The sequence below is a fragment of the Pseudorca crassidens genome, chromosome 19 (genome assembly GCF_039906515.1).
Source record: "Pseudorca crassidens isolate mPseCra1 chromosome 19, mPseCra1.hap1, whole genome shotgun sequence".
Classification (NCBI taxonomy): Eukaryota; Metazoa; Chordata; class Mammalia; order Artiodactyla; family Delphinidae; genus Pseudorca; species Pseudorca crassidens.
The window spans coordinates 57,893,759-57,910,665 of NC_090314.1; the positions used below are offsets into that span (position 1 = coordinate 57,893,759).

The following is a 16,907-nucleotide window of genomic DNA, read 5'->3' on the forward strand; positions in this document are numbered from 1 at the left end:
GTGTTGGGATAGGAGGAAGGACAGAGTCAGAGAACTGACATTTACTTGAGCTTCCAGGGGCCGAGGTGAAGGGACTTCCCCAAGCTGCACGCGCCAGTTAGCAGCGGAGACAGCAGGGCCGGTGCTCTGCTCTACTGTCCCATGGTGCCGTCCTCGGCTCAACCCTCAGGCGGTAAATGCCACAGCGTCTCTGTAGGGAGTCCCTGGGGCCCTCTCCACGAGTAAGGGAAAGCCCGTGAACCAGAGGGAAGCACGGGCCAGCCCAGAACCCCAGGACTTACGCACAGACAGGATGGGCCGCTTCTCTGCCCGCACGTCGTTGTCCTGGGTGAGAACATCACTGTCGGAGGCCGTGGAGGAGCCATCGTCTTCCTCCTCCTGGGGAGGGGGGGGGCACAGGGCGGATGAGAACAAACAAGGAAACAGAGGGCACACAGCTCTACAGCAACCCCCGGGGCGGCCAATGGACAGCCTGCTTCCTTTCTACCTTCCTTGCTACCTTCCTCTAGAAGGTACCTGATTAGGAAGCTTTCAACACTTCCCTGCTGTCACATTAGAGGGTCAGACACACGGGGAGGGAGAAGCTGCGGCACAGTTCCTGGGTATAAAGGTTCAGAATGACTGAGCCAGCTCAAGGCCGGGGTAGGAGGGACCAACAAGGGGATGTTATAAGAGCAGAGACTGCGTTTGTGCCGTAAGTTGACATGGCTGTGAACTTCAGCTCTGGGCTGGGGTCCTGGAGCCGCGCTGTGGTCAGGAGCCCTCCAGGCGTCGGGAGGGAGAGGACTGGCTGCTGAGGGCCACCTCTTTGCACACGACTGCCTGGGGGCACTGCCTGGAGCCAGGAGCAGCACACACACCTGATGGGTTTCCATTCTCTTCCAGCGGAGCTGAGCGTTGGCTGCTGCCATGGCCTCCACCACAAAGGTAGTTGTCACAAAACTGCAAGGGAAGGCCACGTGTTAACTGCGAAAGGCAGGGAGGAGTTTGGAGAAGGTACAAAATAAAAGGAAAAGCCATTTAAGACCTGACCCGACCAGTAAGCCCAAAGCATTCTCTCTCCTGAGGAAGGGACGGCAACTTCTGAGATGGGTCTGACCTGATAAAAAAGCATGTGTGTATACGCGGTGCCTCTTGTGCTCTTCCTGACATCTGTCTATACTTAGAATGTATTTCCAGTGCACTGGAGAGAAGGGTGTGAAGTAAGCTGATGGGAGGGAGGGAGAATGAGCCTGGGGGAGAGGTGCTCCCTTGCCCGGGGGGGCAAGATGGTACTGCTCCCCAGAAGGGGCCTGTCGGGGGGCAGAGGTGGGAGAGATGGGAGGACGGACACCAGGTAATGCTCTAAGCTGGGAAGAGGAGACTGGTCCACAAGGGGGCCCTCCCAGAGCTTCTGGGAGGGGCAGCAGGCAGCTCTCACCTCTCCTCGCTAGCCAAGTGGTCAACCCCCAGCTACACACACTAATGGACGGAGCACAGGTGTGGATATAATTGAAAAGGGGGACTTCCCTGGTGGCGCAGTGGTTAAGAATCCTCCTGCCAATGCAGGGGACATGGGTTCGAGCCCTGGTCTGGGAAGATCCCACATGCCGCGAAGCAGCTAAACCCGTGAGCCACAACTACTGAGCCCGTGTGCCACAACTACTGAAGCCTGTGCACCTAGAGTCCATGCTCCACAAAAAGAGAAGCCACCGCTATGAGAAGCCCGCGTACCGCAACGAAGAGTAGCCCCCACTTGCTGCAACTAGAGAAAGCCCGCGCGCAGCAGCGAAGACCCAATGCAGCCAAAAATAAAATAAATTAATTTCGAGAAAAAAAAATAAATTAATTAATTTAAAAAATAATAATAATAATTGAAAAGGACACTTGGCTCTGGAATCATCCCCTCCTTTTTTCGGGGGGTACCTTTACTTTCCTAATAATCTGTTTAGTATTAAAGTAACTGTTACTTCAATATTAGTTATTAAAATAAACTACAATATATTAATGCATAATGTATTTTTTAAAATATTAATTAATTTGGTTGCGCTGGGTCTTCGTTGCAGCAGGTGGGCTCCTTAGTTGCAGCTTGTGGGCTCCTTAGTTGTGGCAGGCGAACTCTTAGTTGCGGCATGCATGTGGGATCTAGTCCCCTGACCAGGGATCAAACCCGGGTCCCCTGCACTGTGAGTGCGGAGTCTTAACCACTGCGCCGCCAGGGAAGTCCCAATAAACAACGTATTACTAAGTTAAAATATACTAATAAATTAATATATTTAATAAATTAAAACGTATTAATAAATTAAAATATGTTCACATTTTAATTTCCTAATAATCTGGTCCGAAAAGGGAAATTGGGAGGTGGCACCAGACGTTTGCTGAGAAGTCAGACTAGAGTGAAAAATCGTCTTTACTTAAGGAAATGGGAGAGACACGGATGAGAGCGGGAGGGCTCTCCCTAGCAGCCGGTAGTACAGGGGAGGGCCGCTTTCCTGCTGATAAAGCCTGAGGAATGACTCCGTCCTTGCTGAAACGACCCGGGGTGGAACATGCATCTGTTTCCATGCATCTGTTTCTTGAAGCCACCCGGCAGGCTCTGCCGCCAGACTCGACCCCAAGCCCCTGCCTCGGGCGCTGTCACCTGCTGCAGGCTGGCTGCCTGGCCCAGGAGTCAGGTGGCTGGGGGGTGGGGGGGAACGACACAGAGGTTAACCCACACCCACTCCATCTCGGTACGGGTGGGGCAGCCGTCTCTGAAACTCCCACTGCGGCCACTGCAGCACCTCCTAGAAAGGTTTCTCACTACCTTGCCTAAGTGACCGTTTTAAGGGCTTCAGATTTCCCCTTCTTTTGGGAAGTAAAACTAAAATCAATCTTAAGGCGTAAAGAGGCTTCTCCAGGCTGCACAAAGCCATGTCTGACCGCAGATGGGTTGAGCGAGGTTGGGGCGTGGCGGCCCCTAGCTGGGGGCCCCCAGTAATCACTTCCCGTTCAGGTGGCTGCCTGCACTGAAGGGGACTGCAGGGTCACAGAAGGACAAGGACTTCTGGGGCTGTCGGTCACCAGGGCTCGCAGTACGTAAGGAGCCAACAGTCCCTCGAGGCTGGCCACAAACCCCCCAGAAGAAAACGTGGGAAGCAACTGAAAAACACGGGTGTTTTCCCATCCTGTACAGCCTCCTCTAGGCCTTAACTCATTTCAGCTACTAAACTGTTTCATTCCTCCACTAGTGCCCCCTCCTTCGTCCTTCCAGTCTGCTGCCCTCCATGGCCATGGACCACTTACTTCAAACCGCGGCCACCCCAGGCTCCTGAGCCCCTCACCTCGCTGTACGTTTCCCCTTATCACTCATCACCTAACTGTACTCTACACTTGTTACCTTCACTACTCATCGTCCATCTAATTGTCCATTGAGAAAGGGTACAACAGCGGAGGCAAAGCAACTGGGTAAGAAACACACGAGCCCCACGGTGAGACACCCCACGGCCTAACTGGAGGTCTTCACTTCTCAGTGACTGGGGGTGGACAACCGCTCCATCAGAGCGAGCCCCTGAGACCTCTGGGCCTCCTTTCCTGGTTCCAGGCACCTGTTAGGATTCCCTCACCACAGAATTCTTCCCCCACACTGACGGAGAGAGCTCGGGCTTCCTGGGCAGCCTCCCCCAGCTCTGCCCCCAGCTCCCCGGGGGTGGCCTCTTACCTCATGAAGCCCAGGAACACCAACAGAACCAGGCTGACGAGCCACCCGGCCGCGGCAAAGGCCTTGGGCATGGTGAGCGCACCGGTGCCCACGATGAGGTTAAACATATACACCAGTCCAACCTGGAAGCGAGAGAGGTGACATTCAAGCCCAGAAATTATCGAACCTCACCCCCGAACGGCTCCCAAGGGGGACCCCTGGGCAACGGCAAAACCGTGGAGGCCGGGAGGCCAGGCCTCAGGCAGGCGATCAGGTAAGCAGGGAGGGTTCCACCCAGGTTCCAGGGAGGCGGGATCTGCAGCTGGCCGCTGGGAGCCAAATGTGAACACCTGGAAGACTGAAGGCCCGGCTTCCATCAGTCTTTTCAAAATGTCTCTGGCGTTGGGTTTGATTCTCCACTTTGGCTGTCATCAGCCCCATCCCCTCATCAGTGCGTATTATTCAGAGCTGTGTCTCAGATGATAGCTGTGGGCTCAACCGGACTGCAGGTTTCCTGAGGACGGGCCGTCACGTCTGGGGTACCCGGCACACGGATCAACCCATAGCGCTGACCCCCCAAAAAACTCCCACTTTTCCAAGGCCACTGAGCACGTGGCCTGATCCTCCTCTCCGCCCGTTCTTGCCAATGCCCTTCCGGACGTCGCCGTACATGCTGCTTCCCTTTTCCTGTCCTCTGCCCCGTACTAACTTCAGGGGTGAAAAGAAAAAAGGATCATTCACGTGCCATAAAATTCCCCCTTTTCAAGTACACAGCCTTGCAGTATTTCCACAAGTTCTGCAACCAGCATCACCATCTAGCTTCATTTCATTACCCCACGGAGAAACCCCCTACTCAGCGGCAGCCCCTCCCCCCTCCCCTGGCAACCAACCTCCCAGCGGAATTGCTGGGTCACTGACTTCAGGTTTTAAACTTAACTCACACCAACTTGCCTCTAGCTCAGCTAATTACAATCATTCCCTTCTCGGGCCCTCCTCGATCATGAAATCCCTTTCGCTGACCTGAAGCCCCTGCCGCCTACAACCCTGTGCACTCCCACTGACCCGCCCTTGTCTTCATCATGATGTCCAGTCCCCCCAAACCCTCCCTACCCAGGCCACCACCTCCACGGTGACCTCACTGACAATCGGCTGGTTGCTCAAAGCCCACACTGCCCCGAGCTCCCCACACCTTCCCCGTTCTAACCTCTCCGGGCCCCAGCCTCCTCGACTCCCTAATAGAAAGCCGCTAAAGGCTCCTGGGAATTTTTAAAAATTCTAACTGTGAGTCCCCCTAACAGATGGTCTCTTCAGCTGCGGTCCGGCAGCAACAGACTCTCTTTACTCCTCCCTGTGGACCTGCGAGTATTTCCCACGCACGTAAAGGCTCCAAACCTCAGTCTCCAAGTCCCAGACCCACGGCTCCCATCTCTCCCACGTGAAGGCTGCACCTCCAACGCTACGGAGGGGACGGAGACCGCCTGACACGCGCTCCCCAAGCCTCGCTCCTTCCGAGCTCAGAAGTCAGTGTCAGCCTCCCCTCTGCCCCCCTCCCCATGTCTGGGGGAGCGCGGCTGCTTCCTCTTCCCTGACAGGCTCAGCCCTGCACCTGAGCTGGGCTCCGCTCTCTCTGGAATCCTCTCCTCCTCCTAGCTCTCTCCCCCTCTGACCGCGAACGCGCTCTCACTTTCCCTCAGCCCAACTCCTTGAAGGAGCCATCTATATCCTCCGCCTTCGTTTCCGACTTCCTCTAGTTTGTGGTTTCCATCCCCAGAACTCTTTTGAAACTGCATTCTTAAAAATCACCAATGACCTCCTATTTGCCAAATCCAACGGCTTTCTTGGACTTAATCTTTCTTGCACTTCTGACGTCAGCGGTCTCTCTTTCTCTCTGCGTTTCTTTTCCTCAGCAACGTCATTCAATCCCAAGGCTTTAACCATCATGGCAGACGGTATTTCTCTTAGTGCAAGGCTTTCTGCAGACCTCAAACCCAACTGCCTGCTGGTCACCTCCACCTGGGCACCCCAGCGTGGCCTCAGCTCCCCGCTTCCCCTCCATATCCCAGGGCTAGTGATTTTATTTCTGAAGAGTCTTTTGTGGGTACCTCTGACTCCTATTCCATTTACAATTCAAGTGAACCATTTCTGGCCTGGCCTATGACAGTAGGTTCCAGCAGGGGCTCCCTGTACTCCACTCAACAGGCTAACTTACAGTTTGCTTTGCCACCTGTTTATGGTCATGAGAAGACAAACACCAGAAATACCTATCCATCGCTCGTTATCACCTCCCCTTTCTGAGAAATACGCACTTTTCTGTATTTACATTTTTTTCAAGATAACCACGTGCTGCATTCTTAATCAGAAACACACAAATTAGGGCCCATTCTCAGACCAGCCTCAGTCAGATCTAAAAAACAAGACGAGAGATAGGGAGCAACAGCTACCATTCTGGGGCCCTTGACAGGGAGGGACAGGATTCCGGGCAGGTGCCGACTGGCCATGTGAGTGCTGGCCAAACGGGAGGGCGTCCTGTAGAGAGGAAACAGCTCTGCCCAGAGCCCACGTACACTTGACACAGGGCACCAAGCCCTTGTGCCTCCCACCCAGCCCCTCAACTCCCACCCACCACGAGGGGCCCATTCAAACGCTTGTCCCACCATAAAGCCCTTCCCAGTCTCCCGAACCCATCTTGCTCCCCCCTCAAAGCCCTGGAGCAAAAGCACTTCTTACGCCATAGTTTGGGTTTGTTTTTTTTTCCTAGTTTGGGTTTTTGACGTTGATGTGTTTATCTTTTCCCCACTATTATATCTGAGGCTCGCTGCGGTCACAGCCTGCAACTCACTTCTCTCCGCATTTCTCGGGGCGCCTGGCACACGGCCTCAAGATGGGGGTCCTCAACGGCTCTGGCTCAGGCCCTCTCTGCCGTGAACCTGACAGTCTTCGGCCCCTTTTAAACGTCACGGTCTCACTCTGATCCCCCAGGCAGATCCCAGAAGGATTAAGACAAGTTTGAATCGTCTTCCTCTAGCTCCTGACTGGATCACAAAACCATGATGTGGTTGCCCTGCCGGGAGTCCTGGCCCAGGGTGATGTTATGAGAATAAATGTGAGGGTGACAGCGGGCCTTCTGAATTGACTTTTCACAAGTGGGAACGTCTACAAACTAACTTTGCCCTTTGTTGGGTTTAACTTCGATCACCGGCGCTCTGAGGCGAGTACGTCCAGGCGTGGGCTCGTTTGCTCACTTACTGCACAGCTACCGAGAGCCTTCCACGGTCCTGGCCCTGTGCTCAGAGCCCAGGGAATGACAGTGAGCAAGACGGACAGGAGGACACAGACAAGAAGACAAACGATGATTACCGCCTCGGAGAAGCGCTCTGAAGGAAAGAAGGGGCGCCGTGACCAAGAACAGTGGGTCAGCACTTCAAGCAGAGGACGGCCTCGTGGTGACGTTCAAGCCGGGACCTGAGGGCCGAGCAGGAGCCACCCAGGCAAAGGGCCGGGGAAGACACTGGCAGGTGGGAGAGGGGGAGGCATTTTCCAGGAACTCTGAGGCCAGCGTGGCTGCAGGCGGACTCCCGGGCCCTGGCGCACGGGACAGGGAGTTCGACGTCACAGGCAGGGTCGTAAGCAGGACGCTAAGAGGCCAGGCCCTGGTCGATGACCTAACGTCTGATCTCCCGGCAGCCCTGTTCTCTGCGTATTGCTTTTAGAAGCTGTAACACTTTGAAGGGCAGAACCTTACTTCTTTATGGACAACAGCCCTGGTGATGGGCTCGTGACAGAAGTTAAGAGAAAGCAAAGAGGCCTAAGAAAGTGATGGTTCTCAGCCAAAAGTTTTATGGGGATGGGACTTCCCTGGCGGTCCAGTGGTTAGGACTCTGCGCTTTCACTGCAGGGGGCATGGGTTCGATCCCCAGTCGGGGAACTAAGTTCCCGCAAGCCGCGGGGTGCAGCCAAAAAAAAAAAGTTTTATGGGGAAATTTAGTACAAGAAGCATTTGTGAATTCAGGGATGCCTGAAGGTCTTGGGATGTGAAGGTCAAGGGTCTGCTGTCAAGCAGTGTTTCTCAGCCTGAGCGCTGCTGACACCTGGGGCCAGCTCACTCTGTGCTGTGGGCCTGTTCTGTGGACTGTAGGATGTTTAGCAGCGTCCCTGGCCTGTACCCACTAGATTCCAGTACCCCCCACCTTGCCCTTGTGTTGTGATGGTCACAACATCTCCAGACATTGCCAAATGTCCCCTGGGAGGCAAGACTGCCACCAGCTGAGAACCGCCGCTGATAAAGAAGCAGTGAAATAAACACACTCCCGATGGAAACTTCCAATAAACCTCAGTGAAAAAGACCCTCTACAAACGTGACAAGGAAGTTAATCAGGGATCAACTACTGGCAGTTAGGAGCAGAAATGAGTCATCACATCTGTCTTGGGTTGTTGCTATGTTTTAATTCTGAGGCAAGCACTCCGGGCCTGGTGGTGCTGCAGGGAATCCCATAGGGAAACATACGGCTTCTCCACCTTCCTGGCCGGAGTTAAACCCTCCTTACTTCCAGTAACGGGGATCAGTAGGGACCAATACCAAGGAGAAGAGCACGACGCAGGAAGCAGACCTGAGCTGAGCCACAGGCCGGGTGGAAGGCAGTTGTGACGCAGAAGGAAACGGGGGAGTGAACTGCTCTTCTGTTTGTTAGGGGACAGTTCTGTGGGGACAGCCTGCAGGGAGGCATGACCAAAAGTGGTGAAATAGAACCCTGCTGTGGTCTCAATAAAGAAGGCTATGCAAACCGAATTTCCTCCTGTTCTGGACTCTTCCCCTGTGGCTGAAGTGCAGAAGACACAGTCCCTGTCCCTTGGGGTGGCTGACCCACTCCCCTGTGCTCGAGGGGGTTCAGTGCAGCGTTCCCACGGCCTCACCCACAGGTGTGCATGAGGCAGGGGTCACGGGCACCTTTCAACGGCTTCCCCAACGACAGCTGTCAAAGGAAACAGAAGGTGGCAGAGATGTGGAAGCAACAACTAGGGTTTCAGGCCGGGAGATAAGCCCTCTTTCCTTCGAAAGCACCCGCATCGATCTTCTGCGAGACCGGCCTGCAGAAGGCAGCCTCAGCAGTTATCCTTATGTAGGCAGTGACCCCCTTCTTCCTCTATTTTGATCCCACGACCCCTTCAGTCCCGAGCCACTCGTGGTCCCCGTAAATGGGGAAACAGACACGCCTGTTCTGAGATCACTTATGGGGGGGATGCATGGGCCTAAACCATGCTCCTGCGTCCGGCACTGTCCTTGAGAGAGTTTGTCACCCGAGTCCCCTGCGAGGCTCGTCTGCCCGTCTCACACACACACACAGTTTATGCAGAAGAATGCGGGCTAAGGCAAACACCCCTGACACCCAGGAGGGGCGAGAACTCCCAACAGGGCACCGCAGAGGTAGGGAGAGGCTTGGTGCTGGGAATGCCCGGGTTACGGGCTGACGCACCGCTCAGGGTCATGGTCTCCCAAGGCAGGCAGAGCAGGTGCCGCCCACATCGTGCTGAGCAGCACGTGCAGTAAAGTCCATTCCGCAGCCTCTCTGGGCTCCGTGGGTGGTGCACCTCACACCCTTCTCCTGGTCCCACAGGGGATCAAGAACCATTCTTGCAGGGCGGCAGAGTTAAGGAAACCTCAGGCCAAAGGCGTGTTCTCGGCTCAAACCGAGACCACGAATCCTGGTTAATGCCACCTCATCCTCAGCGCCACCCACCTTCCCCCTGCCTCTCTCTTCACCGGCAGGATAAGAGAATACGAGCAGCTGTTTACGGCCAGTGCCCAGAGTCGGCCCTTGAACACATGCCTCAGACAAAACCAAACACATAGGAGATGGAGGAAAAAATTTTAAAAAAGCAGAACCCACTGAGACCTTTAGGTCTCGCCGCCCCATTTCCTGTGAGCATATGCTGATATGTGAAATTACTGAACAGCTGGAAGCACGAGAAAAGTGGGCACATCAAAGGTTTTCCTTCCCAACACTCAGCTACAGAAATAGCTCATTTCCTCGCCTCTCAGCTTACAGATGTTGTAAGATGACGCAGGAACCGTGGTGACTTTCATGGACAGTGTGGACATGTCATTGCTGATACCAAGAGGAGGCTGTGAGCTGTTACGCAATTCCACTAATGAGAGGGGCATGACCTGATTCATTCCAAGGTTCAAGAAAGACTTCCCGGACTTCCCTGGTGGTGCAGTGGTTAAGAATCCACCTGCTAATGCAGGGGACACGGGTTCGAGCCCTGGTCCGGGAGGATCCCACATGCCGCGGAGCAACGAAGCCCGTGCGCCACAACTACTGAGCCTGCGCTCTAGAGCCCTCAAGCCACAACTACTCAAGCCCACGCACCTCGAGCCCGTGCTCTGCAACAAGAGGAGCCACCGCAATGAGAAGCCCGTGCACCGCAACGAAGAGTAGCCCCCGCTCGCCGCAACTAGAGAAAGCCTGTGCACAGCAACGAAGACCCAACACAGCCAAAAATAAATACATTTATTTTTTAAAAAAAAGAAAGACTTCCCTGATAAATTATTCAGGTGAAGGAGGCTCCCTTGGAGCCACACACAAATGGCACAGACCCAGCAGGAGGACCCTAGTGGGAGGGTTTTTGCCAGATGTTCTCAGAGGTGCTTCCTTACGCATCACACCACAGCTCTAGAGTCTATGAAGCTGGCAGAAACACAGCATGGATCCCCAGGCAGGTGCAGAGCAGGGCAGCTGTTGAAGGTTAGGTACTTTCTAGAAAGAGGCCTCTTGCTACTTAAGGCAGTGCTGCCTTTCTCTGGGATACCTGGCAGCAACATGAATCCATCATTTGATTATTCCAGTCCTCCAGCTACTCATCCCAGCAAGGATTCCATGATGGAACCACGACCAATCGTACATTACACAAAGAAGATAAACTGAGTGTACGTGAGAGGGGTGGGGGTACAGCAGACCCAAGACAGCGAGAAATCAATCATTCTAGTTGTCCTAGTTACAGACTCCAGCCAACGGCAACTGAAGGTCTCTGTATGCTTTCTCCGCCTCTTACGCCATCCAAGACTATAAAAGTTGTGCAACTGAAAATTCAGCTGAGAACCGAAGTGGTTTCAAACTGCTGAGGGGGGCAGAACCCAGAGTCAACAGCCGACAGCCTTCATCCATCTGAACTGGCCTCAGTGTGCAAGCGCTAGCAGCCCTGAGACAAAGATAACGAGCGAGCAAGTCCGGTCTCCTTTCTTGACCACTCTCTGATCAACACGTGAAGAGTGAACAAACCTGACTCTCACCATACATTCACCGTGGCTGCTGCTGAATGGGGTTCCCAGACCGCAGCTATGAAAGCCGCTGGACTCACAAGTACGGTCCACAGGAAGCAGTGTGCTTCTCCAGAAGCCAAGGGCACTGATGTGGGCACAACATCTCCAAAAGTAAAACTCACGTAGGGAGAATAGAGCTCCCCGGGCTCTGTGATTTCACCCGCCATTTCCAAAAGCGAGGAAGGGTCCGTTGGTTGCCAAGGTTCCTTCCGTGCACGGGCGGCGGCGGCCGCGGCTCCCTAGGAAAAAAACAGACTTCAGCTTTCTGACGGACCTAGACGCGGGCGGAGGGATGTCTACAGAGCCACCCCCTCCCTGTCCTTTAATCACAGCCACTTATGGCCTTATCTGTCAAAAGAGAGCCCGGAGGGAAGGACCTCCCTGTATGATGACACCTGGGTGGTTTCTTCTAACTTTTTCCTGTCTGTGCAGGGCATGTATTCATTACCGCTCAGACTCCAAGTGATTTAAGGGGCCTCAGACGCCACTAAGAGTCACCCACCACAAGGGTCCCCTTTACCCACTCTGGTTACCCCCCATTTAATGCCAGGAACAGCGAGCTCACTACCACACAGGGAAGCCAAGCAACTGTCTGCCTCCTCCGCCTAGAGCAAGGGGCTGGGGGCTTTCCTAGGTCGCCCCCCAACCCAACTCCTTGCCCCAGAGCCTCTCCTTTTTAACGGGGCCTCCACGTCTCCCAATCTGCCTTAGGGCTCTCCACCCTCCAGCCTCCTCCTCTTCCCAAGAGGCCCTCTCCGAGCCTCTCCTCCATTTCTTCCTCCCTCCTGGAGGAGCCCCGAGTCTGGCACGACCCCATTCCATCCCACCCTCCCGCTCCGACACCTGCAGCGAAGCTTGCTCCCGCTGCCGCGGCCGCTGTCTCCGACCCGGGGCTGCTGCCGGCAACAGCTGTCCCGCACCAGCGCCGGCAGCACGCATGCGCCCGCGCCGGGAGCCCACCTTTTTTGTGCGCGCCTCGGGCGGGGCGCACGGCGCTGATTGGGCGCCTCGCGGAGGCGGGACCGGGATTAGGTCCCGGCGGCTGCCGTCTGCGTGGCGGAAGTGGGCGGGGTGCGCTCCCACGCGCATGCGGGAGGGGCGGCCGCCTGCCAGGTGGGAAAGCCGGGTAGGTTGGAAGGGGTGGATCACACCTGCTGGGGACACGTTCGTCGGCGAGGAGTGGGTGTGAACTTGGCCGTCGCGGGACCCCAGTGGTTGTGGGGGTTCGAGAAGAGTAGCCTGTAACTCCTCACAAAGAGGAGGGGATTGAGGCCTTAAGCCTGCCTCACCCAAGAGTGGCCAGGGAGGCCCCGATGGCTTGGGGGGCAGGAAGAGGGAGGACCCGAGCCCAGTGGGGTGGTCGCTGGGAAAAGGGGTTGGAAATAGGTTCAAGACAGGGCTGAGAAGTAACCGTGGGGCGGAGTCTCAGAACTGGGGCGAGTGATGGGAGTTTTGGTGATGAGTCTTGGTGAGTGTGGGGCATCGAGGTTCCGGGTGATGGGGCTGAAGGGACTGGCAGAAAAGGCAGCCCATATTTGGCCCCTTGACATGCGAGCCCAGGATTGTTTAATCATCTTTCACCAGCCGTGTTCCCTTTCTTGCAAAGGGTTTAAAGTCCGTGTTCTCTGAAGTGTTTGGAAAGGAAGAAGGACAGAGGCTCTTCTGACAGCTTAGCCCCAGGAGGCATTTAGTGAACTGAGAGCCGGGGCTCCCACCCTAAGTGGGAGGAAACTCAGGTGCTGAAATCTTTGCCCTCCCACCCGCAGGCTGCTACCATGAAGTTAAATCAGAACATCTTGCTGCTGGGAAAGAAGGTGGTGCTGGTACCCTACACCCCAGAGCATGTGCCTAGGTAACCATTCCCCTGACATGGGGTGCAAGCCAGCTCTCCAAGGTGCAGCGAGGAGGGTGAGCCTGACTTAACCCAAATCTCAGAGGCTGTTTTCTCTGAGAAGGAGAAACACTGGTGTGAGAAGTAATTGCATACGGGAAAAAGTGAAAACTGAAACAGAGGGCTATGACCTCCCTGGAAGAAGTCATCCATCCCCCTGTTTCTCCCTCCCATCCCCTCAGCTTCCTTTCTGGCCTTTCAGCCAGGAATTCTTTTATGTAAACTACACGTGTGCAAGAAAAAAAAGATACTGTCTTCTAATTATAAATGAGTGCCATTCCTCTGGGGCCAGTGAATAGGCTCAGTTCTTGGAAACTAAACGTTAGCTTGTCATAAAACTGAGCAGGTGGGTCGTCGTGATGTCTACTGCTTGGAAAGGGCAGGACCGAGTCGCAGGGTGGGACTGTCGTGGGCCAGGTGACGAATGTCTGGTAGACAGGGATACTGGTGCTGTAGGCGTGTGTTCTCTACTTGTGGTCTTCCGTTTGGGGGTTCCTGGTGCCTGGCCTTTGTGGAGATCTGTCCAGCCTTCTTTGCTGAGTTCGGCTTGCCAGGACCTCCCCTGGGGAATTTGAGGAATGTTCGGCTCCAGGCTGCTCCACCGCACTGACCCCTGAGATAGGAGAGGAGGCTGGATGGATAGAACTGCCTCCTGCGGTTCTCTTTAGGACTAGCCTGCCTCTAGTTCTTGGGCCTGTGGCCTTCTACCATAGGAGCCATTATAACTCTTTCTTGGGGTTCTTCTCTAGCCCTCTGTTAGCCCTGGGGGGGGGTTCTCCCCTCAGCCATCCATTTCTTCATCTCATAAAGCGTCAGACTTAGGCTTCTCAATTTGTCCTGCCTGCCAAAGGCCGACCCTCCGTCCCTGCAGGTACCACGAGTGGATGAAATCAGAGGAGCTGCGGCGTTTGACAGCCTCCGAGCCGCTGACCCTGGAGCAGGAGTATGTGATGCAGCACAGCTGGCAGGAAGATGCAGACAGTGAGAAGTGGAGGCCCCGGGCTGTGCCGGTCACGGGAGGGCTGATTCCAGAGGCCTTACCGGGTTCCCACCCTTTACTGTTCCCAGCTGTAGCCCTGCTGGAGCCACAGAAAGTTTGCAAAAAATACTTCGTGAAAAGCTTGGGAGGTGCCTGAAGCCCTCAGACTGCGACGCCCCCTGAAGCTCTCAGGCTGTGCTGCCCCCTGAAGCAAGTCCCTGTGGCTGACGCTTCCGTCCTCTTCCCCACTCCCTGCACCAGGCGTGAAGGGATTTAGAGAAAGGAAAGCATTTGGGGCTCTGGCTGTAAATCGAGGCCCTGCCCCTTGTGCCCCTTGCCACAAGCCCCGTGTGGTTCGTGCTCTCTGAGAATACAGTTGCTGTTTGCAGAAGGCCATCGTCTCCTGCATGAGGCCGATGTAGGCTTTGTAATCAGCTGAAGGAAGTGCTGGCTCCCTTTTCCTGCCCGACTCAGAGACAGTGGTAGTTCTCTGCAGTTCTCTGGCTCGGGTAGGAAGACTGGCCTCCCTGCAGTCCTTTGGGGAGTGTAGGTGATAATCCCGTCGCCTCCTTCCTCAGAGTGTACCTTCATCGTGCTGGATGCAGAGAAGTGGCAGGCCCAGCTAGGCACCAGCGAGGAAAGCTGCATGGCGGGAGATGTGAACCTCTTCCTCACGGATCTAGGGGACCTCACCCTGGGGGAGATTGAGGTCATGATTGCAGGTTTGTTCCACCGGGCCCTGCCCTCCATCCCTCTGGTCCTCAGATCCGCTGAACCTGAAGCCACCGAGGCTGTGTAGGGCACTCAGAGAGCTCCATGGGCAGCTCCGGCCTTGGTGAGCCTAGCACCTGGCTGGGCAGACTGTCACCTGGCACCCTGTTAGCCTTGCGGCTCACCCCTGGTAGTTCATTTTATTCCCATCTTATGCTTAGGTATGAACTTAACCTTTGGTTTTAGGGTCTTCAAACTGCAGTCTGCCCCATCCTTGGGGTGGACTGGGGACCCTCCCAAAATAAACGATCTTCCCTGGAGCATCTCCCCATGCCGTGGGAGGAGCCCCTCCAGTTTCTGTGTCCATCAGCGTCCTCAGCCTCTTTCTAAGGGGCCGTGTGACTGTCCTCGTGGGGCAGCACGCTGAGCCGAAGGGGTCAGTTTGGGGGTCAGGTTGCTGGGTGCCTCTAAGCTGTGCAACCGGGCGAGTCACTTAACTTCTCTGGGCCTCTGTCTCCTCATCTGCAGAATGGTACCCATATCTGCGAACTTCCTAGGGGTTGTGAGGATGACGTGAGCCGGGCACGCACTGTCAGTGACTGTTGTCATTCCTCCTAGAGCCCAGCTGCAGGGGCCAGGGCTTGGGCACCGAGGCCGTCCTCATGATGATGTCTTATGGTAAGGAAGGCCGAGCAGGCTATGTTGGGGAGAAGTGGCCAGGCCCCAGGAGAAGGCGAGGGCGTGTTGGGAGGGAGCCTTCGGGCCTGAGGGTGGAAGCCGGTGACAGGCGTTTCCATCGCGGGCTGGGAAAGGGGGGGCCGAGGGTGCTGGGGAGGTGGGCGAGGGCTTCATCCTGCTGCTCATCCCTCTCTAACCTCTTGGAGGAGTGACCAAGCTAGGTCTGACCAAGTTTGAGGCTAAAATTGGGCAAGGAAATGAACCGAGCATCCGGATGTTCCGAAAGCTTCACTTTGAGCAGGTGAGGATGGTGCCAGTGCGAGGGTGAGGCCTGGGTCTGGGCGGGCCCAGTGGCGCTAGGACTTGGGCCTGTAACTTAGTCGGCCCTGCTCTGTCTGGATCACGTAGGTGTCTGTGAGCAGTGTCTTCCAGGAGGTGACGCTCAGACTGACGATGAGTGAGCCGGAGCGGCAGTGGCTTCTCGAGCAGACCAGCCACGTGGAAGAGAAGCCCTACAGAGCTGGGGCGTCAGAGCCCCGCTGACAGCCGGCCTTGCGGACCAGCCACCCTGCGTGGATGGGGGTGTGAGACCAGAGCCCTGCAGCAGGCACACAGGGGGGCCTATGGGGCAGGCTGCGCTGGCCTTGCTGCGGCCTGGGACTCTCCTCTTGGGGCCCTTCGGACTCCGGGCTGGACTTGCCTCGGCCTCCCTCTGGCCGGCCTTGTGGCTGAGCCACTCCAGGGCCAGCCCCTCCTCCTGGCCAAAGCTGGACTCAGACTCTTGGAATCTGGAGTGGACGGCATGAGTCCACGGGAAGAGGCAGGGTGGAGGTGGAGACGAGGGGGCGCCTGGTGAATGGGCAGGACCTCCCTTTCCACCGGAGGGCCAGAGGGGCCACCGAGGCTCTGCGGGAGTAAAGCGCACTGCACGCAGCTTGCCCTGTTCTCTCATCGGGCCCGTGTGGAGGTGAGCTGCCAGGAGGGCCGGCCTGCGGCATCTGGTCCGGCGTCGTAGGGACAGGGGAGGGGTAGCTCGGTCCTGTGTCATCCAGCAGAAGCGGGTGGGTGTGACCCCGGGAGGTCTGGAAATAAATGAGCTCGGCCTTGAAGGACAGACAGGTGGCTTGGAAAGTGGGCGAGTGTCCTTGCTCCTTCCTCTTTGGAGCCAGTTTTGAGGGTGGCGTAGGTTAGTTTCGGATGCAGCTGCCTGTGGCTGGAGTACCCCCGCTGCCGAGGAAGCTCCGGGCCTCCTCAGTTGCAGGGTGGCCTCCCGAGGGCACCTGCGTCCTCGCTCTCCAGGGCTCTGCCTCTGGGAGCAGCTGCACCTGCGAAGGCCACTAGGGGGTGCCAGAGGCACAGGTTCGGAAGATTAGGCTGCTTGGCAATCGGGGCTTAACAGGCAGAGCCGGGCCGGGGCTCCCCACCTCACAGCGAGGGGGACACCCTTTGACTTCTAACCCCGTCTCATGCCCTGTCGTAATCCGGGGTGGCCGTCAAAAAAGTCAGGCGTGTTTCAAAACACAATTGGACAAGAGACTCTCGAGGACACCTAGGACATTTTCAAGGGGGGGAAACGGTCCCAGGCAAGTTGCGGCACTCGCCCAAGGCCCCAGAGCTTCTGATGGCAGAGCCAGGACTGTGGCTGACGACTCCCAGCGCCCAGGCCTCTCGA

General features: G+C 56.0%; 2 protein-coding genes across 14 annotated transcripts in view; one reads left to right on the forward strand and one right to left on the reverse strand.

Annotated features, from left to right (window-relative positions):
• The window catches only part of TMEM104 (transmembrane protein 104), a 59,513-nt gene extending 47,587 nt beyond the window's left edge, over positions 1 to 11,926 (reverse strand). For both annotated transcript variants that reach the window (XM_067716694.1, XM_067716693.1), the window contains exons 1-5: positions 11,820 to 11,926; positions 11,099 to 11,215; positions 3,680 to 3,801; positions 861 to 942; positions 282 to 378 (exon numbers count right to left, since the gene is read on the reverse strand). In XM_067716694.1, coding sequence (XP_067572795.1) covers positions 282 to 378; positions 861 to 942; positions 3,680 to 3,801; positions 11,099 to 11,215; positions 11,820 to 11,915 — 514 coding nt within the window. In that variant the 5' untranslated portion in view covers positions 11,916 to 11,926. The remainder of the gene's footprint in view (positions 1 to 281; positions 379 to 860; positions 943 to 3,679; positions 3,802 to 11,098; positions 11,216 to 11,819) is intronic.
• A 100-nt stretch (positions 11,927 to 12,026) lies between these two features.
• On the forward strand, positions 12,027 to 16,344 carry NAT9 (N-acetyltransferase 9). Of its 12 annotated transcripts, none has more exons than XM_067715767.1 (7): positions 12,036 to 12,089; positions 12,743 to 12,828; positions 13,739 to 13,848; positions 14,425 to 14,568; positions 15,176 to 15,235; positions 15,442 to 15,536; positions 15,644 to 16,344. In XM_067715767.1, the coding sequence occupies exons 2-7, from the start codon at positions 12,752 to 12,754 to the stop codon at positions 15,776 to 15,778; spliced, it is 621 nt and encodes a 206-aa protein (XP_067571868.1). In that variant the 5' UTR covers positions 12,036 to 12,089; positions 12,743 to 12,751; the 3' UTR covers positions 15,779 to 16,344. The 12 variants fall into 12 exon arrangements, with proteins under 12 accessions (XP_067571872.1, XP_067571868.1, XP_067571862.1 ...); XM_067715761.1 differs by having other exon boundaries at positions 12,047 to 12,102; positions 13,718 to 13,848; XM_067715762.1 differs by having other exon boundaries at positions 12,047 to 12,102.
• The last annotated feature ends 563 nt before the right edge of the window (positions 16,345 to 16,907 follow it).

Coding starts and splice junctions, on each gene's coding strand:
- NAT9 (XM_067715761.1), top strand. CDS start 12,064: ATGCGGGAGGGGCGGCCGCCTGCCAGGTGGGAAAGCCGG. Junction 13,849..14,424: donor CTGGCAGGAAGATGCAGACA/GTGAGAAGTGGA, acceptor CTCCTTCCTCAG/AGTGTACCTTCATCGTGCTG. Junction 14,569..15,175: donor GATTGAGGTCATGATTGCAG/GTTTGTTCCACC, acceptor CATTCCTCCTAG/AGCCCAGCTGCAGGGGCCAG.